General features: G+C 53.5%; 2 protein-coding genes across 11 annotated transcripts in view; one reads left to right on the forward strand and one right to left on the reverse strand.

The window, feature by feature from the left end:
* The window catches only part of CASKIN2 (CASK interacting protein 2), a 34,588-nt gene extending 25,241 nt beyond the window's left edge, over nucleotides 1-9,347 (forward strand). For 2 of the 7 annotated variants that reach the window (XM_053960344.1, XM_053960338.1), the window contains 15 exons: nucleotides 14-144; nucleotides 344-452; nucleotides 586-694; nucleotides 965-1,059; nucleotides 1,139-1,256; nucleotides 1,491-1,673; nucleotides 2,084-2,205; nucleotides 2,655-2,730; nucleotides 2,840-2,934; nucleotides 3,151-3,261; nucleotides 3,364-3,465; nucleotides 3,690-3,828; nucleotides 4,157-6,301; nucleotides 6,416-6,662; nucleotides 6,896-9,347. In XM_053960344.1, the coding sequence (XP_053816319.1) occupies nucleotides 14-144; nucleotides 344-452; nucleotides 586-694; nucleotides 965-1,059; nucleotides 1,139-1,256; nucleotides 1,491-1,673; nucleotides 2,084-2,205; nucleotides 2,655-2,730; nucleotides 2,840-2,934; nucleotides 3,151-3,261; nucleotides 3,364-3,465; nucleotides 3,690-3,828; nucleotides 4,157-6,301; nucleotides 6,416-6,662; nucleotides 6,896-6,992 (3,879 nt within the window). In that variant the 3' untranslated portion in view covers nucleotides 6,993-9,347. Of the gene's footprint in view, nucleotides 1-13; nucleotides 145-343; nucleotides 453-585; nucleotides 695-964; nucleotides 1,060-1,138; nucleotides 1,257-1,490; nucleotides 1,674-2,080; nucleotides 2,206-2,654; nucleotides 2,731-2,839; nucleotides 2,935-3,150; nucleotides 3,262-3,363; nucleotides 3,466-3,689; nucleotides 3,829-4,156; nucleotides 6,663-6,895 lie in introns of all 7 variants that reach the window. The other 5 variants (XM_053960339.1, XM_053960340.1, XM_053960342.1 and 2 more) reach the window with 4 other exon arrangements.
* Nucleotides 9,348-10,059: 712 nt separating this feature from the next.
* The window catches only part of TMEM94 (transmembrane protein 94), a 50,724-nt gene continuing 38,845 nt past the window's right edge, over nucleotides 10,060-21,938 (reverse strand). For 3 of the 4 annotated variants that reach the window (XM_053960408.1, XM_053960409.1, XM_053960407.1), the window contains 13 exons: nucleotides 21,718-21,856; nucleotides 20,979-21,094; nucleotides 20,027-20,126; nucleotides 18,513-18,621; nucleotides 17,779-17,968; nucleotides 17,168-17,245; nucleotides 16,693-16,778; nucleotides 16,148-16,229; nucleotides 15,699-15,853; nucleotides 15,333-15,427; nucleotides 14,136-14,229; nucleotides 13,724-13,894; nucleotides 10,060-12,904 (listed from right to left, as the gene is read on the reverse strand). In XM_053960408.1, the coding sequence (XP_053816383.1) occupies nucleotides 12,832-12,904; nucleotides 13,724-13,894; nucleotides 14,136-14,229; nucleotides 15,333-15,427; nucleotides 15,699-15,853; nucleotides 16,148-16,229; nucleotides 16,693-16,778; nucleotides 17,168-17,245; nucleotides 17,779-17,968; nucleotides 18,513-18,621; nucleotides 20,027-20,126; nucleotides 20,979-21,094; nucleotides 21,718-21,856 (1,488 nt within the window). In that variant the 3' untranslated portion in view covers nucleotides 10,060-12,831. Of the gene's footprint in view, nucleotides 12,905-13,723; nucleotides 13,895-14,135; nucleotides 14,230-15,332; nucleotides 15,428-15,698; nucleotides 15,854-16,147; nucleotides 16,230-16,692; nucleotides 16,779-17,167; nucleotides 17,246-17,778; nucleotides 17,969-18,512; nucleotides 18,622-20,026; nucleotides 20,127-20,978; nucleotides 21,095-21,717; nucleotides 21,857-21,938 lie in introns of those variants that run through there. The other variant, XR_008434201.1, reaches the window with a different exon arrangement.

A 21,938-nucleotide genomic window follows, 5' to 3' on the forward strand; every position in this document is an offset into this window, starting at 1 on the left:
GTGTCTCATGCAGGTGGCCCAGCTGCTGCTGAACAGCCATCTGTGTGTTGCCCTGCTGGAGGGACAATCCAAGGATGCTACTGACCCCAACTACACAACTCCACTGCATCTGGCAGCCAAGAATGGGCACAAGGAGATCATCAGGTAATTCCCTGCCTTATGCTGGAAAAACCCATCATGGCTTCAGTCCTACTTCCTCCCAAACACACCTTCCTCGTGCAGGCTTCAGCCCCTCATCCCCAAAGCAAGTGCAAAGTGTTGTCCACTTCCTGTCGTAAACCAGCCAAGTGCCTGGCCCTGATGTCCATGTCCTCTGTTCATGCCTTTCCCTCCTTCCTACCAGGCAGCTGCTGAAGGCTGGGATTGAGATCAACAAGCAGACAAAGACAGGCACAGCCCTGCACGAAGCTGCGCTTTATGGCAAAACAGAGGTGGTGCGGCTCCTGCTGGAGGTGAGCACGGTGGGGATGGCGCTGGGGGACAGCCCCTGGGGGTCACTCAGCACCCCTTCCCCTCAGTCTCTTGCCTCCCTTGAGCCTAGTGGCAGGGAGGGAGCTGGCCTTGACCATGTTTCCTCCTGGGCAGGGTGGAGTTGACGTGAACATCAGGAACACCTACAACCAGACAGCACTGGACATTGTCAACCAGTTCACCACCTCACACGCCAGCAAGGACATCAAGCAGCTATTGAGAGGTGAGGTGGGGATGGCACTGAGGGGGATTTCTTCCCTCTGGGACCTGCCTAGGCTCCCAGTGCTCCTCCTGAACAGCCAGTGCCAGCATCCCAGTCCCCTCTCACATGTGCCCCCATCCTACATGTGGGGCTGTGTCTGGGGTTTGAGGCCTTTCTGCAGTATTAATGTTTCCTTCTCTCCTCTTCGTGCTCTTGCTTTCTCCTTTTGCCCTCCCTGGACTCCTCCCTACGCTCTGGCATCTTCTTTCTTCCTCTGTCCCTTGCCTTCAGAGGCATCAGGAATCCTGAAGGTCCGAGCTTTGAAGGATTTTTGGAACCTCCATGACCCAACTGCTCTCAATGTCCGAGCAGGAGATGTCATCACGGTGAGGCTGCTCTCTGCTCCCATCCCCCTGCCCCAGCATGGCCCTGGGTACCAGCCCCATCCCTCTTGTCCCATGGCAGGTCCTGGAGCAGCATCCAGATGGCCGATGGAAGGGACACATCCACGACGCTCAGAAAGGCACTGACCGGGTGGGGTACTTCCCCCCCTCCATTGCGGAAGTCATCAGCAAGCGGACAGGTCAGTGGCCATCCTGAGCATGCTGGGAACAGTCCCCTGTGTGAAACCTTCCCAGCCTTCCCAGCACCTTCTGTCCAACAGACCCTGCAGCCCTGGCTAGCTAGGAGGGAAGGGAAGGACTCAGGGGTTGTCACCATGGTTGGGATACTACTTTGGGGGTTGTGGCTCAGCTCTCCCCGCTGTCCCTGCCTCCTGCATGAGCTCTGACCACATGTGTTTTGTCTTTGAATGCAGGCATGGTTGTCCCCCGTGTGGCACCTGCGCAGCAGCGCCAGGGTCCCCCCGGGGCCCTCCCAGCCCCCCCTGGGGGGCTGCAGCACCTCCCTGACGAGTGTCCACACCCGGCAGCCCCGAGTGGCCCAGCAGCCTTTGGTCACCTCACCCTAACCCGGATGGCCCCAGGCCCTGACAGCTCAGGTCAGGGGAGCACTTGAGGGAGGGAGAGGGGCTGGGGACCTTCCCCTGTTCCCAGCCCTGCCTGGGCAGGGGCACAGGGGGGAGACTCTCTTTCCACCTCTCCATGGGGAAGCAGCTAGATGAGAGGGAGCAGATGCAGGAAAAGGGAGTTTTGGGGAGCCCTTAGAGCAGCCCCTTCTCTCCCTGTGTCTCAGCCCTCTGTGTGTCCCTTGCCACCCAGGTCACCCTGTCTGTGTTGTGCATGCTGGGAGGCAGGAGGGAACTGATGCATTGTCTGTGGCTGGAGGGATCTTGTGGGAACTCAGTGGTATCAGTGTGTTGGCACATGGGTCCTTGCTGGGGACCTCTGTGCCCTGTGTCAACCCCGATTCTGGGGAGCTGCTGACAGGCTCCCTACTTGCCCCAAGCAGCAGGAGACAGAAACAGCGTGGGCAGCGAGGGCAGCATCGGCAGCATCCGCAGTGCCGGCAGCGGCCAGAGCACCGAGGGCACCAATGGGCAGAGCACCAGCATCCTCATCGAGAATGCCAGGGTAGGCACCCTGCTCCCCTGTGCTGCTTCCCTGTGCTGGCTCAGGCTGGAAATAGAGCCCCATCCCCTTCCATGCCTGCCTCTAGCAAAGGAGGGGCTGCTGGAGTTGAGTATCCTACACCAAACACCTACTTGCTGCCAGGACTCATCAGGGAGATGCTTGTGGGGAGACCCTAATTGTTCCCCAAAGCACAGCTTGGCCTTTTTGAGTGGAGCTGGAGGCTATGGGTGACATCACACAGCATCTCCATCATATGCTGTGTCACCTGAGAGGATAGTAAAAAGCCCTGAGCCCAATCCTGCCCAGATATTTTGCTGGGGGCCAGCCTGTTGCTGGGTGAAGCTGTGACCAGCAGCCCAGCATGGGGACCACCACTCTGCTCCTGGGGGTGTGACAAAGCTGGTCTCCAGAGTTGGGTCCTTCCTCCACTCATTCCTCCTCTCCCTCAGCCTCTGCCCTCCACCGGTGACAACCTGCAGCAACACCTTTTGGGATCAGAGCCACACAATGGGACCTCCCCAGCAGGTGAGGGCTGTTGCAACTCCATGGGGCCTTGGGGACAGCTGTCTCTACAGCCCTAGGGGCTGTTCACTGTTCAAGTGCCCCTGTGACAGTTCTCTCTCCTTTATGCCAGGGCCACAGGGTCTCCAGACCCCAGGCAGCTGCCCCCCTGGAGACAGGGTCTTCTCCCACCAATTCTTGCGTCCTGAGCAGCTCCTTGAGGGGAAGGTAACTGGAACCAACTGGGGAGTGGTGTCCTGGGTGAGAGGGCTGTTTGGGGCACTCAACCCAGCTCTTATTGCACCAGAGACACAGGAAACTGGGTCTTCAGCACACAAGTGGGTCTTTCCCAGGGAGATCCTGTCATCTTGCCTGGAGCAGTCAGGTTCTTCCAGCACCTGCAGCCACCATCATGGGCTGTTCTGTGTCCCATCCTCTCCCCAGGATGCAGAAGCCATTTACAACTGGCTGCGTGAGTTCCAGCTGGAGTCGTACACTGTCAACTTCCTCAACGCTGGCTACGATGTCCCCACCATCAGCCGCATGACCCCGGAGGTAAGGCAGGTCCTTCCCCACCCAGAGCTGCCAGCTGTGGGTACGCACTGCCCCGAGCTCCCTGAGCCACTGCTGACCATGGCCCCACTCTGCTCCCCTTAGGATCTGACAGCCATCGGTGTGACCAAACCAGGCCACAGGAAAAAGATCTCTACAGAAATCGGGCAGCTCAGCATTGCTGAGTGGCTGCCCAACTACATCCCGGTGAGTCCCTGGCACTGAGGCTTTGGTCACCCCCTTTCTTCAGCTCTTTTCCCAGAGCTCTCTGACCCCAGGATAAGACAGGATGGGGTCTCTAAGTGAATAGCTTTGACTGCATTAAAGCAGTCAGAGACACCCTAAAAACACAGTCTCCTGGGCCTGGAGGGGATGCTGAAGGTGCTGCCCATTCCTTGATGCTCATGGCAGTGGCTCCATGCTCTTTCCAGGCTGACCTGATGGACTGGCTCAGTGCCATTGGGTTGCCCCAGTACCACAAAAAGCTGGTGAACAACGGCTACGATTCCATCACCATCGTGACGGACCTGACATGGGAGGACCTGCAAGAGATTGGCATCAACAAGCTGGGTAAGTCCCTCCTGCCATGCTGAAGTGGCCCAGGGCAGCCAAATTTCCCACCCAGGTCCCCACGCCCCGTTCTCTCTCAGGCTGGGAGGTACAGGCATGTCCTGAGCACCCGGAAAGGGCAGTTCCTGGCTGTCCCCAAGTACTCTTGTTGGCCAGCTGGAGCTGGGCCCAGCTAGGTAGATGCCAGTAGTAGTTTGTCTCCTCCCATAGGCAGGGTTTAGATAACCCTGAGACCTTTGCCCCGCATGTGACATAACTACCACTCTTCTTGACCTGGAAACAGGCCTTGGGGGTTGGAGCCGACCCAATGTCCCTTTCCTTCCTGCAGGCCACCAGAAGAAGATCATGTTGGCTGTCAAGAAGCTCAGAGACCTCCGCAAAAGCCTCAACCAAGCAGAAGCAACTCTGGCAAGACGCAAAATCCCCGGTTCCCTGGACATTGTCACCATAGAGTCACTGGAAAACGGGGAGTGCCAGTCCCCACACACGCTCAAAATGACAACCTTCCAGGACAGTGAGCTCAGCTATGAGCTCCAGACAGCCATGTCCAACAGCTGCCATGACACACTCGGCATCAAGAGCAGCCAGGGAATGTCACGGAGCCAGGAGAGCATCGGGGTGCGGTCGCGGGGCTCAGGGCACTCGCAGGACAATGTGCTGTCCCGGCGCCTCTCCAGCCCCTCGCAGGAGAGCCTGGGCAGCGGCGAGAGCAGCAGCAGCAGTGGGCAGTCCTGTGCACCCCCCCACAGCAAGGAGAGCCTGGCCAGCCTGCCGGGCCGGCCCAGCCCCGAGCCCTATGGGAAGCTCGTGTCCCCCGAGGGGCTGAATGGCTTTGCCAACGGCGGCGGCGGGGGCAGCCCTCTCAAGGAGAGGAACCTGCCCGAAGGCACGGATCAGTATGCCCGGCCCATGGCTCAGAAAGGAGCTGGGACTCCAGTGGTCACTCCCTGTACTCCTCCCCAGACTCCTAGCAAGGGAACAGCCCCGTATGTCTTCATGTACCCACACGTCTCCTTGAAATCCCCAACAGCCCCGTCCGTCCTGGGAGCAGAGCAGCCCAAGGCCCTAGCACACCCATACCCTTCCATCTCCCCTGGACAGAAGAGCAGCCTGCAGACGTCAGCCCAAAAAGGCTTCTCCTACCTGCACAGCCAGTGTGGCCCCACAGAGCCATCCACCACAGCCCCCACGACTGGGGAGCATCACAACGGAGGCGAAGGCTTGAAACACAAGAAGCGCTCACACAGCCTGAACCGCTACGCGCTGTCGGATGGGGAGCATGAGGAGGAGGAGGGGGCCCCCAGCAGCACCCTGGGCTCCTACGCCACGCTGACGCGGCGGCCGGGCCGCAGCCAGATGCCACGGGCCTGTCTGCAGGCGGATGCCAAGGTGACCCGCAGCCAGTCCTTCGCCATCCGGGCCAAGCGCAAGGGCCCTCCGCCACCGCCTCCCAAGCGCCTCAGCTCCGTGTCCAGTGCCCTCGCTGCTGAGGCAGACGGTGAGCAGCCCCCCAGCCCCGAGCAGCAGCCCACAGCCCCTCAAGACGTGGTTGATGCAGGTGCCACCCCTAGTGATGCTGGCCGTGGCAGGACAGTGAAGAGCCTGGCGGCTGCGCTGGAGGGAACACCAGGTGTGAGTCCTTCCAAGCCCCTCCTGGCCCCAAAACCACTGCACCTGACTCAGGACTGTCTCCCCCGGGCAGATGTGGGTGAGGGGTCCCACGATGGCAGTGATGCCAGCAGTGCCACACTTTCCAATGGCAGCAGGGACCCCTTTGAGAGCAGCAAGCCACGGAGACGGACAGTGAGTGAGCCCAGCGCTCCTATGACAGAGGTGGCTGCACAGGGTGAGCAGGATGCCTGCTCAGACACAGAGGAGGAGGCCAAGCCGGGCGTCTCCTCTTCATCATCCCAAAACAGCTCCAGTGAGTGCATCCCCTTTGCAGAAGAAGGCAATTTAACCATCAAACAACGGCCAAAGCCCAGTGGGCATTCCAAGGCTGACGCAGCCGTGCCGGATATGGAGCCTGGTTCCCAGCCAGCAGAGCCCCAGGGCTCCACTGGGAAGGAGCCAGCAGCCCCTGCTGTCACCAAGGAGCCGCCCGTGCTGGAGTTCAACCTCACCGAGTCGGACACTGTGAAGCGCCGGCCGCGCTTCAGGGAGCGGGAGCCGCTGCAGGCGGTGCTGAAGGCTTTCAGCATGGCGGGGCAGGCAGAGGCGGGGGGCACCCCCACACCCCAGTATGCCCAGGCCCAAGCCGTGAGCATCGCAGGCCCCCCCACCCCAGCACCGGCACCACGGCCTACACTGGCTGGGGATGCCTTTGACGATGACAGTGTGGAGTTCAGGATTGCTGAGATAGAGAAAAGCATCTTGTCGCTGGAGAAAGGGATGAAGAAGGCCCCAAGCCCCACCCAAGCCCCCAACCCCACAGAGCTGGTCAGCACGGCTGTGGTGAGGACACCCACTCCAGGTATGGGGGCTTGTGGAGCTATCTCCAAGGTGGCGGTGGGGCTCCCTCCCATGTTGGTATGGGAGGTGAGGAGGACCTGTGCCACCACCTACCACGAGTCCTCTTCCTTTGCAGATGTCCCTGCCAAGCACACCTCTGTGGCATCCACCAAGCTTGTCTTCTCTGGACCCAAGACCATCTACCAGCAGGTCCTGCAGCCCTCCCGCCACACTGTCGCTCCCTGGGCGGCCACCGAGGTGGTGCCAGATGTGATTGGGTCCCTGCCTGGTCCTGGTTCACTGACGCTGGAGCAGACCAACTCCAGCCTAGCTGCCACGCTGCAGGTGGCCGAGAAGAAGATCACAGTGGAGGAGGCAGAGAGGTGAGGGAAATGCTGGGGTTGGGCCTCTCGAGGTGGGGTTGGGAAGGTCCCAGAGAGGGCAGGAGAAAGGCTGTGCACAGGCATGTCATACCTGCACCACAAAGGTCACACATGCTCAAGCCCAGCTCTGTGCTGAGCTCCTGCTGCTGGGTCGGGTCCAGCCTGGCCAAACCTTCCCCATCAGCACCTGCAGGCTTTGAGCAGTGCTTTGACTCTCTCCCTTTCCTCCCCAGCCACCCTGGGACCGTGCACTCAGCCAAGAACATCTTGGAAGACATCAGCAACATGTTTGATGACCTGGCCGACCAGCTGGATGCAATGCTGGACTGAGGCTTGCTTCCTCCTTCCCCTCCCCGCCCCTGGCTGCTCCACCCATGCCCCTCGTGATGGGGGAAGAGTGGATCCAGCACCAAGTGGTGCTTGCAGGTCTCTCCAGCTGCCTCCCTCCCCACACTTTGCACTGCGGCTCCTTGCCCACCCTTGGCTCTGTGTCACGTGTGACAGCATGGCCTTGGGCCAGTTTCCGAGGGGGTCAGGCATTTCCCACCAGACTGGCAGCAGGAGGAGAGCCCAGAGGGGCTGCACATGCAGTCCTGGAGGCCATGGAGAAGCCCTTGCTTCCTTGCACAGAGCTGAGGAGCCTCCACAAGGGACCTTTCTCTTTCCCTCCTGCATTGTCGAGTCCTGCATCTTATTATTTATCCCTTGCCAACAATGTGTCACAGGAGAGACCTCCCTGGGCAGCCGCCACGGAGCTGGCGATTCATTGTGCAGCCACAGCCTCAGCCAGGCCTGACAGCAGCTAAAAGAAGACAGGGCTTGTTGCAACTTGGCAGCTTGTGGAGCGAGAAGGAACCTTTCTACTTTATTTGCCACTTTTCCAAATGCGTCAGCATCGGGCAGCGTGGAATCCAAGTGGATCGAAATCCCTCCAGTGGGACCTACAGACCCCTCGAGATGGGGCTGGCACAGCCTGCAGAGCAGCAGCCATGCTGGACATGTGAGCCTTCCTGCCCCTTCCCAGAGTGATGAGGATGGTAATGGCAGTGCCAAAAACCCGGGAATTTGGGCCAGTCCATCTGGATCATGCTGCTCAGTGGAGTTTGCCCTCTGCCAACACAGTGCCTATGCAAACCCCCACCCTGGTCCTTCCAGAGTGCAGCAGCATGATTAATGCTTTTTAAATTCTTTTCTCCCCTCCCTTATCCCTTTTTTGGGGAGAAAACAGTCCCTTTTCCCAGTGCCCCTCCCTGCAGGGAGCTGCTGGCACAAACCCCGCCGTGAGCATTGTTCAACAGTAGCGGCATTTGGGACGTGATCCTTCCCCGCGGCTCTGCAGCCCAGCGCGGGAGCTGACCCCAGGTGCACCAGGGAATTCGGCTCAGGAGCAGCTCCCTCGCGATCCAGCGTGGCCACAGCCTGTGGCTGCAGCGGGGAACAGCAGTGAGAGCTCTCTGCATCCAGGCAGGAGGAGCGGCTGCATCGCTCCCAGACAGATTTCTCTCGCAGGATCTGCTCAGTAGTGCATGGCTAAATATGTCCAAGAGCCCCGAACTTGGCTCGCACTCGGCATGCCAAGCAAATGAAAGCATCAGAGCACCAGAAGGGAACCGAAGATTGTGCTGAAGTACCATTTGCTACAAAAATTCCAAACAAAGGGGAAGAAAATTCCACATATTTCCCTTTTCATAAAAAAAAAAAAAAAAAAAGAAAAGAAAAATCACCAATGCAAATCCAAACTGGAGAGGGAGAAGGTGGCTGAGAAGGCAGTTGCTTCCCCATCCTGTTGGGAATTTGCAGCTGGATTGGACTGTTTGCAGCCCCTTGTGCTGTTGGATGGGAAGGAGAGCAAAGCCCACATGAACATTCCTGAGGGTCTCTGCTCATGAGGGCTGGGCAGGCAAGAGGTGCCAGCCTGGTTTCTGGGCTGAAAAGCAAAGACAATAAGCCCTGAAAAAACCTAAAATCCCATTGTTGTCTGGGACTTGAGGTCAGTGTGAGGCAGCTAAGACACTTCTTCCCTGGCTCTGATTTCTGTCCCACACTGAGTCCACTGCCTGTGTCTGAGTGCCACATCATGGACATGATGATTTCAAATAGCTACAACCAGTGACACTTTATAAAGAGGTTCACAGAAACCTTTGAAACTGATTTTTACTCTCACGAGTCAACCTGGGACAAGCCCAAGTTTTGGGGTTTTTTTCAATGTTGATAAACTGTAATTTTTTTTTTTTTAAGGCCAATGTATATATTTTAAATGTGATTTATTCTATATATTTACTAACCAGAACTACAAGTCTTGGGTCAGGGATAAGAGGACACTGGGGTGGAGCTGCCGCTGTCTGAGCCACCTGAGGGCAGCACAACGCTGCTCTCATTGTCAATAAGGGAACTAAACATTTGGTTTTGCAGAAGAATGCCTATTTTTTGAGCTCTAGATCTCTATTTTGAAGCTACTGTATGGTGTGTAAGTTATGTACACTGCAACTGGGATTAACTGACCCCAGCTGCACCTGCTCCGTGCAGCGAGACAGTGAGGGGAAAAAATAGCCTGTGCAATCACCAGACTGACAACAGATTTTAAACCATCTGCTCTGTTTGTGTTAATCATGTGTTTTGTTTTCCACTAACATCCATTAAGACTAAATTCTATTAAACAGTGGGGCATATTTTACCCTTTTCATAGTTTGGCCTAGTTGTGTCCTTTGTGTGAAATGAGACCAATTTGTCTCCTACCGCTTGAAGTCCATTGAGGATCAGCTTTATCCTGTCCCTTGAGTGCTCCAACGTTCCTCAGATATTCTCCCCTGGTGAGTCCCAGTCACTTCCAGTGAGGTTAATATTCAGTGTGAGTCTCACCACCACGATAGCAATGTGCTGACAACACTGGTGTCCCACTGTCCCAGCTCTGCCCATGTGACACTTCCACCATCCCCATTTGCCAGGCAGAGCATTCCTCCTTCCTCCTTCCTGCTAAGAGTGTGGCCACTGTTAGCCCAGTGCCTGCTTTGCTCAGGACAAGCAGCCCAGGCCTCCTTATTCCACCACTACTTGTCTTCAGTGCTCCCAGTGCCTCTTCCAGCTGACCCCAACCTTTCACCCATCCAGAGGGATTCAAACCGTGCCTCCAGCCTCGACTGAAGCAGTGCCTGGGATCCAGGAAACCACCAGGTAAGCAAACTTATTTTGTAGGAAGAGGCTTTCAGAGATGGACAGATTTGCCCAAAGCTGAACAGAAACTGGGAAAAAGGCCAGAACTGGATCCCAGGAGCACCAAGCTCTCAGGCTGTGTCTGTACAACAGGAAAATCACACCCTGTGACCCCAGCAGCCACAGACATTTTTACCTCCTTCCTTTGCTGGGTGCAAACTCGTTCCCAACTCTTGGGTGTGTCATCCAAAACAATCATTTATTGCCATTCATATACTGGATGCTTGTGGGTCTAGGTTTGTTTCTTTTTTTTTTTTTTTCTTTTTTATACAATTTACAAGTTTTAATACAAATGAAATTTTTACATACATCCCAAAAAATTTAATATAAAATATACAGCATTTAAAAACATCTTGATGTAGGAAATTTCCTTCTGAAGCCATGCACTCTGACCCTTAGACACTTCAATAGCTGAGGGAAGGGTGGCACTGGCAAGACCATCCTAAAGGCTCCATTCATACACTTTAGCTCCCTCCAAGTCTAGCTGGGGAAGGAGGATGCAGGAAAATAAACATTTGTGATCACCCAGAAGAAGAAACCCTGAAGGTGCCTCTTCTAGAGGAAGGTGTGGCCAGCAGGAAGCCCTGGAATCTGCTGCTTTTTAACACCTACAACAGTTCATGGCACAGGACAAGAGCTGAGGTCTGGGTGGGGGGAAAGCTGGGACAGCAGTGAGCAGCTCTGTGCTGCCTCTCACTCTCAGTTCAGCCACAGAGGAGATCATATCCCACTTGTGATCCAACCCTGGCATCAGGAAGGAAAGTGAAGCCAGGTGTCACAGATCTGGAGCTGGCATTTAGTGAATTGAGGCTGAGAAAGGTGTAGCTTGTTCTCCCTGAGCCCTGCAGGTACCAGGGGAGTGAGCCAGTCCAGCCTGGCTGGCAAAGGTGGGCAGACACTCTTGTGGTGCCAGGGAGGAGGCCTGTGCTTCACCAGGGAGCTGCTGGCTCCCTATCCCGTGCAATCCTGCCAGCATGGGATCTCCACATCTGCCCCCCAGCTGCAGGAACTAGGTCCAGGGCTTGGAACACCCCTAGCTGCCCCCCTCCAGCACTCTCAGTGTGTTCCCAGAGCTCAGGAGTTGGCTGTACCCAGCTCTGCTCCTCTACCAGCCCCACAGCAGGGTGAGGGTATTGCTTAGAGACACTCAGCTGTGCCCATGCTCTCTGGTTATGCTGAAAAGTGAGGAAGACAAGGTGGAGCAGCAGGGCAGAGCCTGGGGGTTCCAGCCAGCTCCCTGCCTGCCCAGGAGGGATCAGCTGCCACTTGTTAATCTCAGGTACCAAAGAGGAAGTAACAGCCAAATATTGTAGTGTTAATGTTGGGATCAAAAACAGAGCCAGGATTTACCAGCTTTAGTCAGTGTTTAGAACTAGAGTCAACATCTCCATGACCTCCAAATATTCTGGTAGCCAAGCCTGTGTGCTCCTGTGTGGCCCTTGGCTGTCAGCCCACAACAGGACCAGTGCTCTCAGTACAGATGGGGTCTGGTCAGAGCTCAGGAGCTTGTGTGCTGCACTGGGGCAGATCGTGGTTTGCCACAGTCCTCAGGGGAGGGTTCCCCTAGACAAACAAAGAGACCTCCAGAAAAACACGGAGCAGATGTTGCCCAGGGAGGTTATGGCTGCCTCATCCCTGTAATTGTTAAAGGTCAGGTTGGACAGGGCTTGGAGCACCCTGGGGTAGAGGAAGGTGTCCCTGCCCATGGCAGGGGGTGGAACAAGTTAAGCTTTATGGCCCCTTCCAACCCAAACCATTGTCCACACATTTTTCTCTTCAATTTTGTCCCAGTGTTGATGCATAGCTGAGGCCTTGCACCTTCCTAGCTCGCTCAGGAAATTGATCGCTCATTCTGTGGTTCTGTGTGAAGCCATTAGCACAGAGGGGAGAGACTTCCCAGCACTATCACAGACAGACATGATTGGGCAGGGTTCCCTGTGCCTTGGAGAGCAAGAACTGGATACAGCTCAATCCTGGATTGGGAAATGAGCCATTCACCAGCTCTGTATTAGACACAACTGCAAGTTGTAGATATCCTGCCTGGAAAGACATCCCCTCCCTCTAAGGCAGGATAGTCAGGGCTCAGGCTTTATCTTGAGCTGTGGTTTTCTCAAGCAGGCACATTACTGAAGCAGAACAGCAGTTTGGATCACAAACAGGAGAGCAGCTATAAAACCTCTCTGGGGGTTGGTAAAGAACATAAAAGCTGGTTGAACAGGGCTGCAGGAAGCTGAGCCATGCTGGCTCCTTGCAGGCAGGCAGGCAGAGCTGCCCTCCCTCTGCAGCGGAACAGAGGATCACAGGGAGCTTTTCCTAAAGCCCTGTCTCATCCATCTTCTGGCACAGCCAGCACATGGCTGTGACAACGACACTAGAGGGCAGGGCTGGCCCAGCCTGGCTGTTCAGAGACCCTTTTCCACTGTCCCCTTGGGAATGTGAGCTCCCAGCACTCTGGGGACTGCAAGAGGGATGGCTCCTTTGCCCCAGACACAGGGCAGGGAGGCGGGAAGGGCATGCACAGGCACGTACACACAGACAGCAAGCTGAAGTGGAAAACCACAACGGGTTTCAATAGAGATCTCCTGCTTCAGCAGCCCTACTGGTCCCAGATTCTCCTGCCAGGCCCAGGAAACCCATCTGTTCACAAAGAGGAAAGGAGCCGCTTCATTTTAGCATCACCATGGTACTAACAAATACCTCCAGTAATAAATAAATAAAGGAAGAGCAGCCTGAACAGGCATCAGAGCTTGCAGGTTTCTGTGAAGGTACCTGGTAGGCTGGGAAGGGGCTGCATACCTGTGGGGGGATCTCTGCCTGGGGCCCCGGGAAGGTGCAGATGTAGTTTTGCCAGGAGGCTGTCTGGTTTGCATGTGTGACGGAAAATTCCCTGAGCCTTTGGTGCAGCCACTCTCCCAGTGGCTGTTTGGCCCTGGCTCCAGGGAACTTGAGCTGGGTGCTTTTAAAATGGAGAATTCATCCCCAACTTGGTTTCAAACTGCAACTTCTGCCTCTTTTGGTAACGGACACGGACCCTGGAGGAGAAGAAGAAAGAAGAGAGTCAGTATGCAGAGGGGTGAAAGGTAAGACTGCCATTCCTGAGCTGCTAGCCCCAAGAAGCAGGGAAGTCCCTGGCCTGGGCCCTGTGGTAGCCTGGGAGGGGAATCAAATCCAGAGAGCAACCCGTGGTCTCAGTCCTACCCCATCCAGCTAAATCCCATCTCCAGGGACACCAGACACAGCACAGAGAGGTCCAGAAACCCTTTGCAGGAACTGAGATGGTGTCTCTATCCCCATCAGGGTTCCCTGTAATCCCCGCTTTTCCTCCCCAGCCCATTTCCTGAATCAATGTTCATTAGTGTTGACTCCCAGCTCTGGCTGTTCCCTGTGCTGGGAAGAACAGCCAGTCACTTTGCCTGCTACTCATTCTTGGCTTCAGCCACTTCCCGTGAAAACGAGTCCCACAGTCCAGGCTCTGTGTGAAGGCACATTTCCTCTGCTGTGATTCAATGCCTCTCTGTCCTCATGGGACAAGATGGACAGAACAGCCCTCCCCAGTTCCATACTGGTGTTGCATAGTCCTTGGCTGTCTCCCTCCCTTTGGTTTGAGATAAGGAAATTTTGTTCTCCCTTCCTGCTCCCAATCACTGCCACTGCCCTTCTCTGACCCTCCTTCCTCCCTGGGAGGTGGAACGTGGGCCTGCACACAATAGCCAGGTGATTTACACAATGCAGTCAGCTTTTCCTTTTTGTTCCCCACCCTGTTCCCAGGGCATCATTATTTTTTGCAGCTCAAGGCCAGCCTAGAGGGAGGCTTCAGCCCTTTCTCCCCATCCTCCCTACAACCCCCATACCTGATTTCATGCAGCTTGACAATCTCATTGATAATAACCACAAGGACCAAGGAAAGAAAACCCAGGAGCCATGCGACTGGAGAGATGGAGACGTGGTTAAAGGTCAAAGAAGAGTTTAGGTTTTCCCAGAGTTTCAGGTCCAGCACAGTCTGTGCCACTTGTCCCAGCACTCTAAGATTAAGAACAGACACAGCAAATCTCAGCAGACCTGACAAACTTCCCAGGATCTGCAGATCAGGGTTCAGGCCCAGATGAAGCACTCACAGCAGAGACCCTTCACCAGTTCAGCAATGGAGATCAAGTGCCATGTACTTGATTCTCCTCAGCACCAGGAAATTGGTGCTGGAGTGGGCCTGGGGCCCTCCTTGCTCCAGCATCCTGGAACACCTTCCCAGGGCCCATGGGTACTCACACAACAGCCACAGTGAGCGTCCACCAACGGTTGGAGAGGGGGCTCTTCTTCCACAGGGGCTTGGTGCGATGGACGTGGGTGATGGATATGAACACTGCAGAGAAAAGGGGATTATTTAGCATCACACACAGATACAGCACTTTACAAGGTACATCAACACCTGTTACTTCTAAGGGATATGGGGCTCATGTCCCTGGAACCAGCCTACCATTTGGGGCTCTTTCCTCACAGCAATTCCAAGTCCCTGGAATGCAGGTGGGGGCAGTGCAGTGGTTGTACTGCACACAGTTATTCACTGTGAGGTTGGTTCACAGCCTGGGAGCTAAAACAGAGCAGGCAAAGGCCCAGGTCTGGGGAGTGGGACAGGGGTGGGTGTGCCCTTGTTCCAGGGCTGCAACAGAGGAAAGCTCCAGCCCAGAGAGAGATTTAGCCAGAGACCCAGGGCTGTCTGTACAGGACCGAGCATTTGCTCAGCTTTTATTTGGGCTCTTCCAAACAGCTGCCAGGCAAAGGACCCCTGCCTTGCCTTGGTGGTCTGAGGGACACAAAAGTACAGCAACCCACTCTCTCCGAAGATGGAGATCAATCAGGAAGCATTTCTGGACACCTGCACATTTCAATACACAGTGGTCTGCCCAGCACCATGGGACATAACAGACAGGGAGCTGAGACCCTTCAGCATTTCCAGGGAGCTGCTGGACCTGCCCTGCCATGCAATGGGTGCAGGTGATGAGGGTCAGCCAGGAGCTGGCTCCACCCTCCAGAGGGTTTAAAAAGGCATCCAGGTCTCAAACAGTCACAACTGCATCAGTCCTCTTTGTGGGAAGGCAACGGGATACTTCACAGAATAGCAGCAGGGATACAAACACTTTTGAAGCAGGGAATATTTTTGGAGAGCTTCACATGCTGCTACTAACTTTCAAGAAGGCAAAAGGGATTTGGCTCTTCTGGTGAGCCTGGACAGAACCAGCACTTCATCAGACTGGTAGGAAGTAGAATCAGTTCTGAGGGTGTTGTCTTTAATCTGCCAGGGTAATGTTTAGTGAGATAGGGGGAATCTGTGCCTGTGCTGTGAAGCCACTGCAGTGTCTGCTTCTATCAGGGAGTTTGTGCTCTGGCATAGGGGGCAAAGAAAGAGAGAGAGGATGCAAGCCTTCCCCCAGAGCAGGGAATGGGGTTCTGGGAACAGGGACTTACCTGTGTGTAAAACAATCAGGCCAGCTGTGAGCTTCTGGGCTACCAGGAGAGCATTGGAAAATGTTCCAAACCAATCAGGAGCACCATAAGCATTACTAGTGAATGAGAGGACACAGGAAAGTCAACAGTGGGCACTTAACTGACCTGTTCCCACCAGGACTGTGTCCTCCTTTAACAGCTGAGGAATTTGTGTATGAGCTCAGGCTGTCCTGGTACAAGGAGGTGACAGTGGGCAATGATGTAGCTGTCAAGGCTACAGCCCTGGTGGGTCATGGAAGAGGCTGAAGCTTGTTAGAGGATTGGAATCAGTCCTCCTTGGAAAGGGCAGGAGCAGTAGGGATCTATGTGCTAGGCCCAGTTCCTCACCTGTGCAGCATGATGGAGGAGCAGACTGTGAGGTTGAGGCTGGTCGTGTTCACCCCTTTGCAGGACTCATGCAGGGTGAACCCGAAGCAGATGAGGCAGGAGCAGATGGTCAGGCTGAATTTCAGCAGGAAGCAGAGCAGGAAGTAGTGCTGAGTCTGTGAATAAGGGAAAGGAAGGAGGATGACATGGGTATGTCATTGGTACAACCTCCTCCCCATGGACCATCAGAGAATCAGTGGCTGCAAAAGACAACCTGTAGTACAGATGAGATGCTGCAATGAGGATCTGCCCTCTGGGCATCCTGGAACAGGGGATTCCCTCCCTGACTCATGCCATGGATCAATTTACTGAGCGAGCTAGGAAGGCACAGGGCCTCAGCTATGCATCAACACTGGGACAAAATTGAAGAGAAAAATGTGTGGACAATTTAAATCTGAGGGGCCACCTACCTTCTTGGGAATGGAAGTCAAGTTTTTTCCTGTTGCCATGGTCATGATGGAGCTGTGGGGAGGCTTGCCCAGGAGCGAGATACTGGAGAAAGGTAAGTTAAGCGTCTCAGTAATGTGTTCAGGCACCAGAGCTACTGTGCTTTTATCTAACATTTGAACCCAAATAACCTACTCAGACTGCTTGAAGCATTGGCACTTATCTTTACATATGCAGTAAAAGGTGTTATTCATGGCAGGTGCAGACAGAGAGAGAAGTGACTTCCAAATGTATAAGGGAGAAAAAAAAACACCTGTGGTATCTTGGCCTCTACCTGACACACCAGACTTTCCATCACACAAGGCAGGGGTTAACACAGCAGCACACAAATGCTCCTGTCACTGTTTCCAAGCACCTTGTCAAAGCAGGTGCTGGGAATGATCCTTGCAGCCTTCTTAGCATGCTATGGGTGAAGTCAGCGTTCTTTCAGTATGGTCACAGTGAGGCTGAGGGAGTGCTCTGTGCATCCTGTGGGGAGTGGGAGGAGATTCCACCCTGACAGACTCACCTGAGCAGTGGGTAGCAGAAACAGGAGAGCCACACAATGTCTGTGGTACTGAGGATGGGGGGCAGCTGCACCAGGCAGGAGAGGAACTGGACAGAAACAACCCAGAGTGAAGAGCATGAGCAGTGCTAGGACAGACCTGTTACCCAAATCGCTGCTCTCTTCCCTGAAACACTGGGATGAACGAGTAACTGGGCTGCCACTGCACAGCCCCTCCATATGTTCCTGTGGCAGGAACTGCAGGGGATGCTACTCTACAGGGAAAAGGATTTGAAGGCAAATGTATGAGGATCAGGGAGAAGGGGCAGCGCAAGCTGAGATCACTAAGTCTCTGTCTACAACTTCCTCAAACGCACTGTATAGACCTGACTGAAGGCCATGTTCCTCCCTCGAGGCTGCCCCACTGCAGCCACCCATATCCATGTGAGCCCTCCTGTCCTCTGAGCTAAACGCTGTCCCCAGCCAGGCCAGGACTCACCTGAATGACAACCAAGGTCAGCTGGCACTGCAGCAGGAAGAGGAAACACTTGCGGATCCCATACGTTGCATGCCTGGCCTGGAAGGAAGCACAAGCCCTCAGAGCCCTGCTGGGAGCAGCTGCCAGCTAAGAGCAGTTACTGGCAGGCAGGGGTAGAACATGTGGCCTTCAGGGGAAGTGGGAGGGGAGAGGATCTGGACACACTGAAAGCAAAAAGGGAAGGTCTCTTGCCTACATGGAGAGGTTCTGAAGGAAAGGCAGGATTTAGACAAGGGGTAAGTTTGCTTAAACTCCTGGCTTTTCTAGGGTTACACTTCTCCTTAACACTGCATTGTTGCCTGGCTAGGGATCTCTGCAAGATTATACTTCATCCAGATGAACAATATTCATGTTCTGTTGCCACAAGACACCATTTCCAATCCATTTCCAATCCATTCCCTACACCTACACAGGGCCAGGCAGGAAGTTTTTCCCTCTTGTGCTTCCTTGACAAAAGCCAGGAGACATAAACAAAGCTCCTGCTGGCAGCATTGTGGGCACCTCAAACAGAATGCTAGTGTGAGCTCCTGGCTCTGCTCCTTGCAGAGTGGAGAGGGGATTGCTTGGCTCACCTGCTCTATGAGCCTGATGATGCTGGTGCTCTCTTCTTGGCGGAAGGACATGGAGCAGGGCAGGCTGTTGAGCTGCCCTGAGAGCTGCAGTGGGGTGAGCTCCTCAGAGCCATTGTTCAGGGTGGTGCTGGTGGCATAGCCAAAGGTCTCCCAGGAGCAGCGGGATGGGTAGAGAGGGTCCAGGGCTATACTGCAAGGACAACACGGGGGTGTTGGTGAAAGGTCTCATCCCAGCAAGGAAACTGTCTCACTGCAGTCCAGCTTAGAAGGTCACTCTGTGCTATACCATGCTCTGTATAACTTGATCAGTAGAGAAGCCTGAGCTGTAACATGAAATTAGGATCAATCTCCCTAGAGTTTCAGTTATTCACAGAGAAATAATGAACATATTTGGGTTTGTGGCACAAGGTCAACAAATTGGCTGATCCATGGGGTACTTCCACTCTTTCACCCAGTGGGAAGCATCTGTAATGGCAGTTGGGGCACAACAGTCCAGCATGTAAGAGAGCTGTCTTACATTCAGACATGGAAATACCTCTGTGTGTCAAGGGCCTTAAACAGACTTCCCCATCCAATCCCCCCAAATCTCCCTCTTGTACACAAATGCAGCTAAAAATGGACAGAGCAATTGTGAGCACCTCCCTGCACAACCCACAGGTGTGGTGTCACCCACAGCTGGGTACTTGCTAAGATGAAGGCAAAGGCAGCTGGAGGAGGAATAGACCCTCCCCCACCTGATATCACTCTGCAGGAAGAGGCAACTGTTCCGAAGGTTGGCAGAGCTCCCCAGACAGCAGGTCACCTCCCCATACTCTTGCATGATCTTGATCATCTCACACATGGCTGCAAAGGAACAGAAGAAGCAATAGTGTGTTATATAATTATGCACACAAAAATGCAGTGTTTCACACTCTTTCCAATCTGGATAACAAACAGATCCTTTAAAACTGCCCCATCTGATAATCACCACTCTGTACATTGAGATCCACAGTCAAAGCACATCATTAGATAGTTAATTATCTGCACACCAGGTGTTCTATATACCTGCCACTGCAGGAATTATCTGTGGTTCACAGAACTATGACCCAGAGATTGCATCTCCAGCACACCTCTTTCAGACCAGAGCTGTAGGTATAGCCTGGGTGCATAAAACAGCTTCAGCATAAAATGCTCTTGTTAGAAAACAGCAGAAATGAAATAAACCTAAATAATTCTAACTAAAAATAAATACAGTGTTTCAAACTCAGCAGCACATCACTAGTGTTGTTGCAAGTCTAAAGGAAGGGAGAGAATGCAACAAAGCACTGCAAAAGCAGTGCCACATTTAGCCATACTCAGCCCAGTTCCTGCACTCCCACCCACCACCACCTCTACCCTCTATCAGTATGTTTATTGACATCCCTGGGACCTCTAAGTCAAAGCTGCTGTCTGATCTGATTTTAGTTCTGTAGCTCCATGCACAGTGCTCTGTGTATACATGGATTTTCCAGAATGCTCCAGGCAAAAAACCCCAAGCCTCCCCTCTGCAGATTCCCTTGTAAGCACCTTCACTAAATGCCTGGTGCCCAAAGACCTGCAGCACAGTGAGGGGTTGGATCAAGTGGGGAGCTGTCACTTCTGTCAGAGAGAGGAAATTTGGGCACTAAGTGTGAAGGCAGACTGGACTGTGATTGACATGCTGGAAACTGTGACCAGAGGTACTAAAATGGCAAATCATAATGATGCTCCACACTTACTGGAGATTTGGCAGTTATTTGCCAGTTGAGCACTCAGCCCCTTTCTTTAAGTAATACCTCAGAGAGAGAGAAATGTTGTCCTTTCTGCTTCCTGCAATCAAAAACTGCAAAGCAGCAGAAGGTGTTGACAGCAACTGCCAGGGAAAAATTCTTCTGGGAAGTGATTTCTGAATTATAGAAGAGTTGTGAGCAGAGATCAAAGTCTCCTGGTACACTGATAACACTTATTTAATGAAAGGCAGTAGCATTTTGGATGTTTGCTTTTGTGACTCTTATGAATGCAAATTGAAAGGAGTGGTTCTCAGCCCAATTCAGCAACTGGACAACAGCTGCACTAAAATTCACTTAACACCTGTCTCCCCACAGGTAGCAACAGAGGGTAATTAATATCAGTATGTCCTTCTAAATTACTGGAAGGTATCCCCTTCCCTTTACCCATGTCCTCACTTCAATAAGCCAGACCAAGGAGCTGGGGAAGAAATTCATGGACAGGAGTAGGAAAGGCCACTTACTCTCTGGGGTGCAGTCTGTGAACAGGGGCACCAGCAAAGGCACGTTGTCAATGTTCTGGAGGTGAGGTCTCACCTGGTGGATCCCCCGGGGGAGTTTGGCCTGAAAAAGGACAGATTAAGCAGGGAATGTGAGAGAGGCACTTCAGAGGGAACTGCTGAAATGAGAATGATGATTCCTAGAATTATGTAACTTCAAGATCAGATACAAACTTATGTTCCAGCAGACAGAACTGGCTTTCTCAAGCCACTGCCAAAAATTTTCTGATAAAGTTCTACACTGACCTGCCAAGCTGCCTGTGCTTGCCCTCAGGGTTTGTAAGGTCAGTGTGACAAACCTGTGCTCAAGGATTTCTAAGGACTTTTTGCCTGTGTGGAGAATCTAGTCAGACACATCTGCTGTCTTCTAGCAACTGGATCTATTTCAATTGCAGCCACATAACCTGCAGCAAGGCAAGAAGGGTTCTTGTCTTCTAAAACCAGGCCTAAAAGATTTTTTTGATCTGTATCTCTGATATTCCTGTAATCTCTGCTGAAGGTGTGTGAGGTCTTTCTGAAGCAGGAAGGGCTTGTCTCACACTCTGACCACTGGGCAGCACCAGACTGTGGCTCATAGCTGGAGGAGAGAGTGTTTCTTCTATCTGCATGGAAAGTGGGGATGTTCCCACTCCCTGCCCAGCCCATGAGACCCAGAGGAACTGAGATGCAGGTCTCAAGGTTACCCCATGTTTGGTAACCTCCACTCCTAAACTCCAAAGCAAAGAGCTGTTCAGCTCTTTGTAACTAACTGAGAGAATCCCAAATTTCCCAGGCTCTAGATACCAAGCTTGAAGAGAGAAATCAGGGGTCCCAATGGAAACTAATCTCCTTCGAAGAGGAATTTCCTCTGGGAGTACTGAGGTGACACTCCTGCCCATGACAACAGGAGGAGGTGTACAGGGAGAGAGGCCCTCACCCTGTTACAGTCCTCCAGGAAGCTGGGGATATCGCTGTCTGTTGGCTGGAAGCTGATGAGATCCGAGTGCCCCTCCTCTTCCATCAGCAGAAGCCCCTCCACATCATCTCGGGAAACTGGAGCAGAGAGAAGCAGCATAAACAACAATCACAAACCTGCCTCTGCCACCCCTGTGCCACCCATGTGGGACATGCACGTGGCATTGCAGAAGCCTGGAAACCTGAAGCCTGATTTTCTGGGTTAGCAACACTCACATCTCCCACTCAGTCATATAAAATGCAGTATTTTTAGATGACTAATCTGTTCAGAGGTAGGTAAGTGAGCCTAGTCTCTGATCTTTTGAGACACGATACTTTATCTGTTCTGCTGTCCTTCTAGGAGAAGAGAATAAAGAAATCACAGCTGAAGTAAGAAAATAAAGAGTAATGCACAGGCAAGGGACCTTCAGTGGCTTGACCAGGGCCCCAGCAAGAACCAGAAGCACTCATGAGCACATAAATTCATGCTAGTTGGTGCACAGAAGGGTGTCTGTTTCCAAAAACTTGGTACTGGCTGGCTAGAAAGGTTATAAATGTAAAGTGATGTCACTTACACACATGCACCTCAGGCCCATTCTGAGTTTTGTACTCAAAGCTCTGAAGATCAAGTGTCTAGTTTGGACACAGGAACCTATGAATGGGTTTAAAAGAACCACCCAGGAAACACATGGCATTCAGAGTGGCCAAAGCACAGTTCTCACCCTGATGGAGGTCATCGTGCAGGGAGCCAGCATGGCTGGGGCTGGATGGGGGGATCTCTGAGCCAGGCACATCACCATTGGGTGTTAAGGATATGTGGCAATTCCAGCCAGTCTCCAGGCCCATTTTCTCAGCAAACACCTGTGGGTGAGCAGACAAAGGGTTTTAGAGTGGCTGCCCAGGCCAGAGCACTGCAGACTGATGCCATACTGGAGCACAGGTA

The sequence above is a fragment of the Vidua chalybeata genome, chromosome 19, assembly GCF_026979565.1.
Source record: "Vidua chalybeata isolate OUT-0048 chromosome 19, bVidCha1 merged haplotype, whole genome shotgun sequence".
In the NCBI taxonomy this organism is placed as follows: domain Eukaryota; kingdom Metazoa; phylum Chordata; class Aves; order Passeriformes; family Viduidae; genus Vidua; species Vidua chalybeata.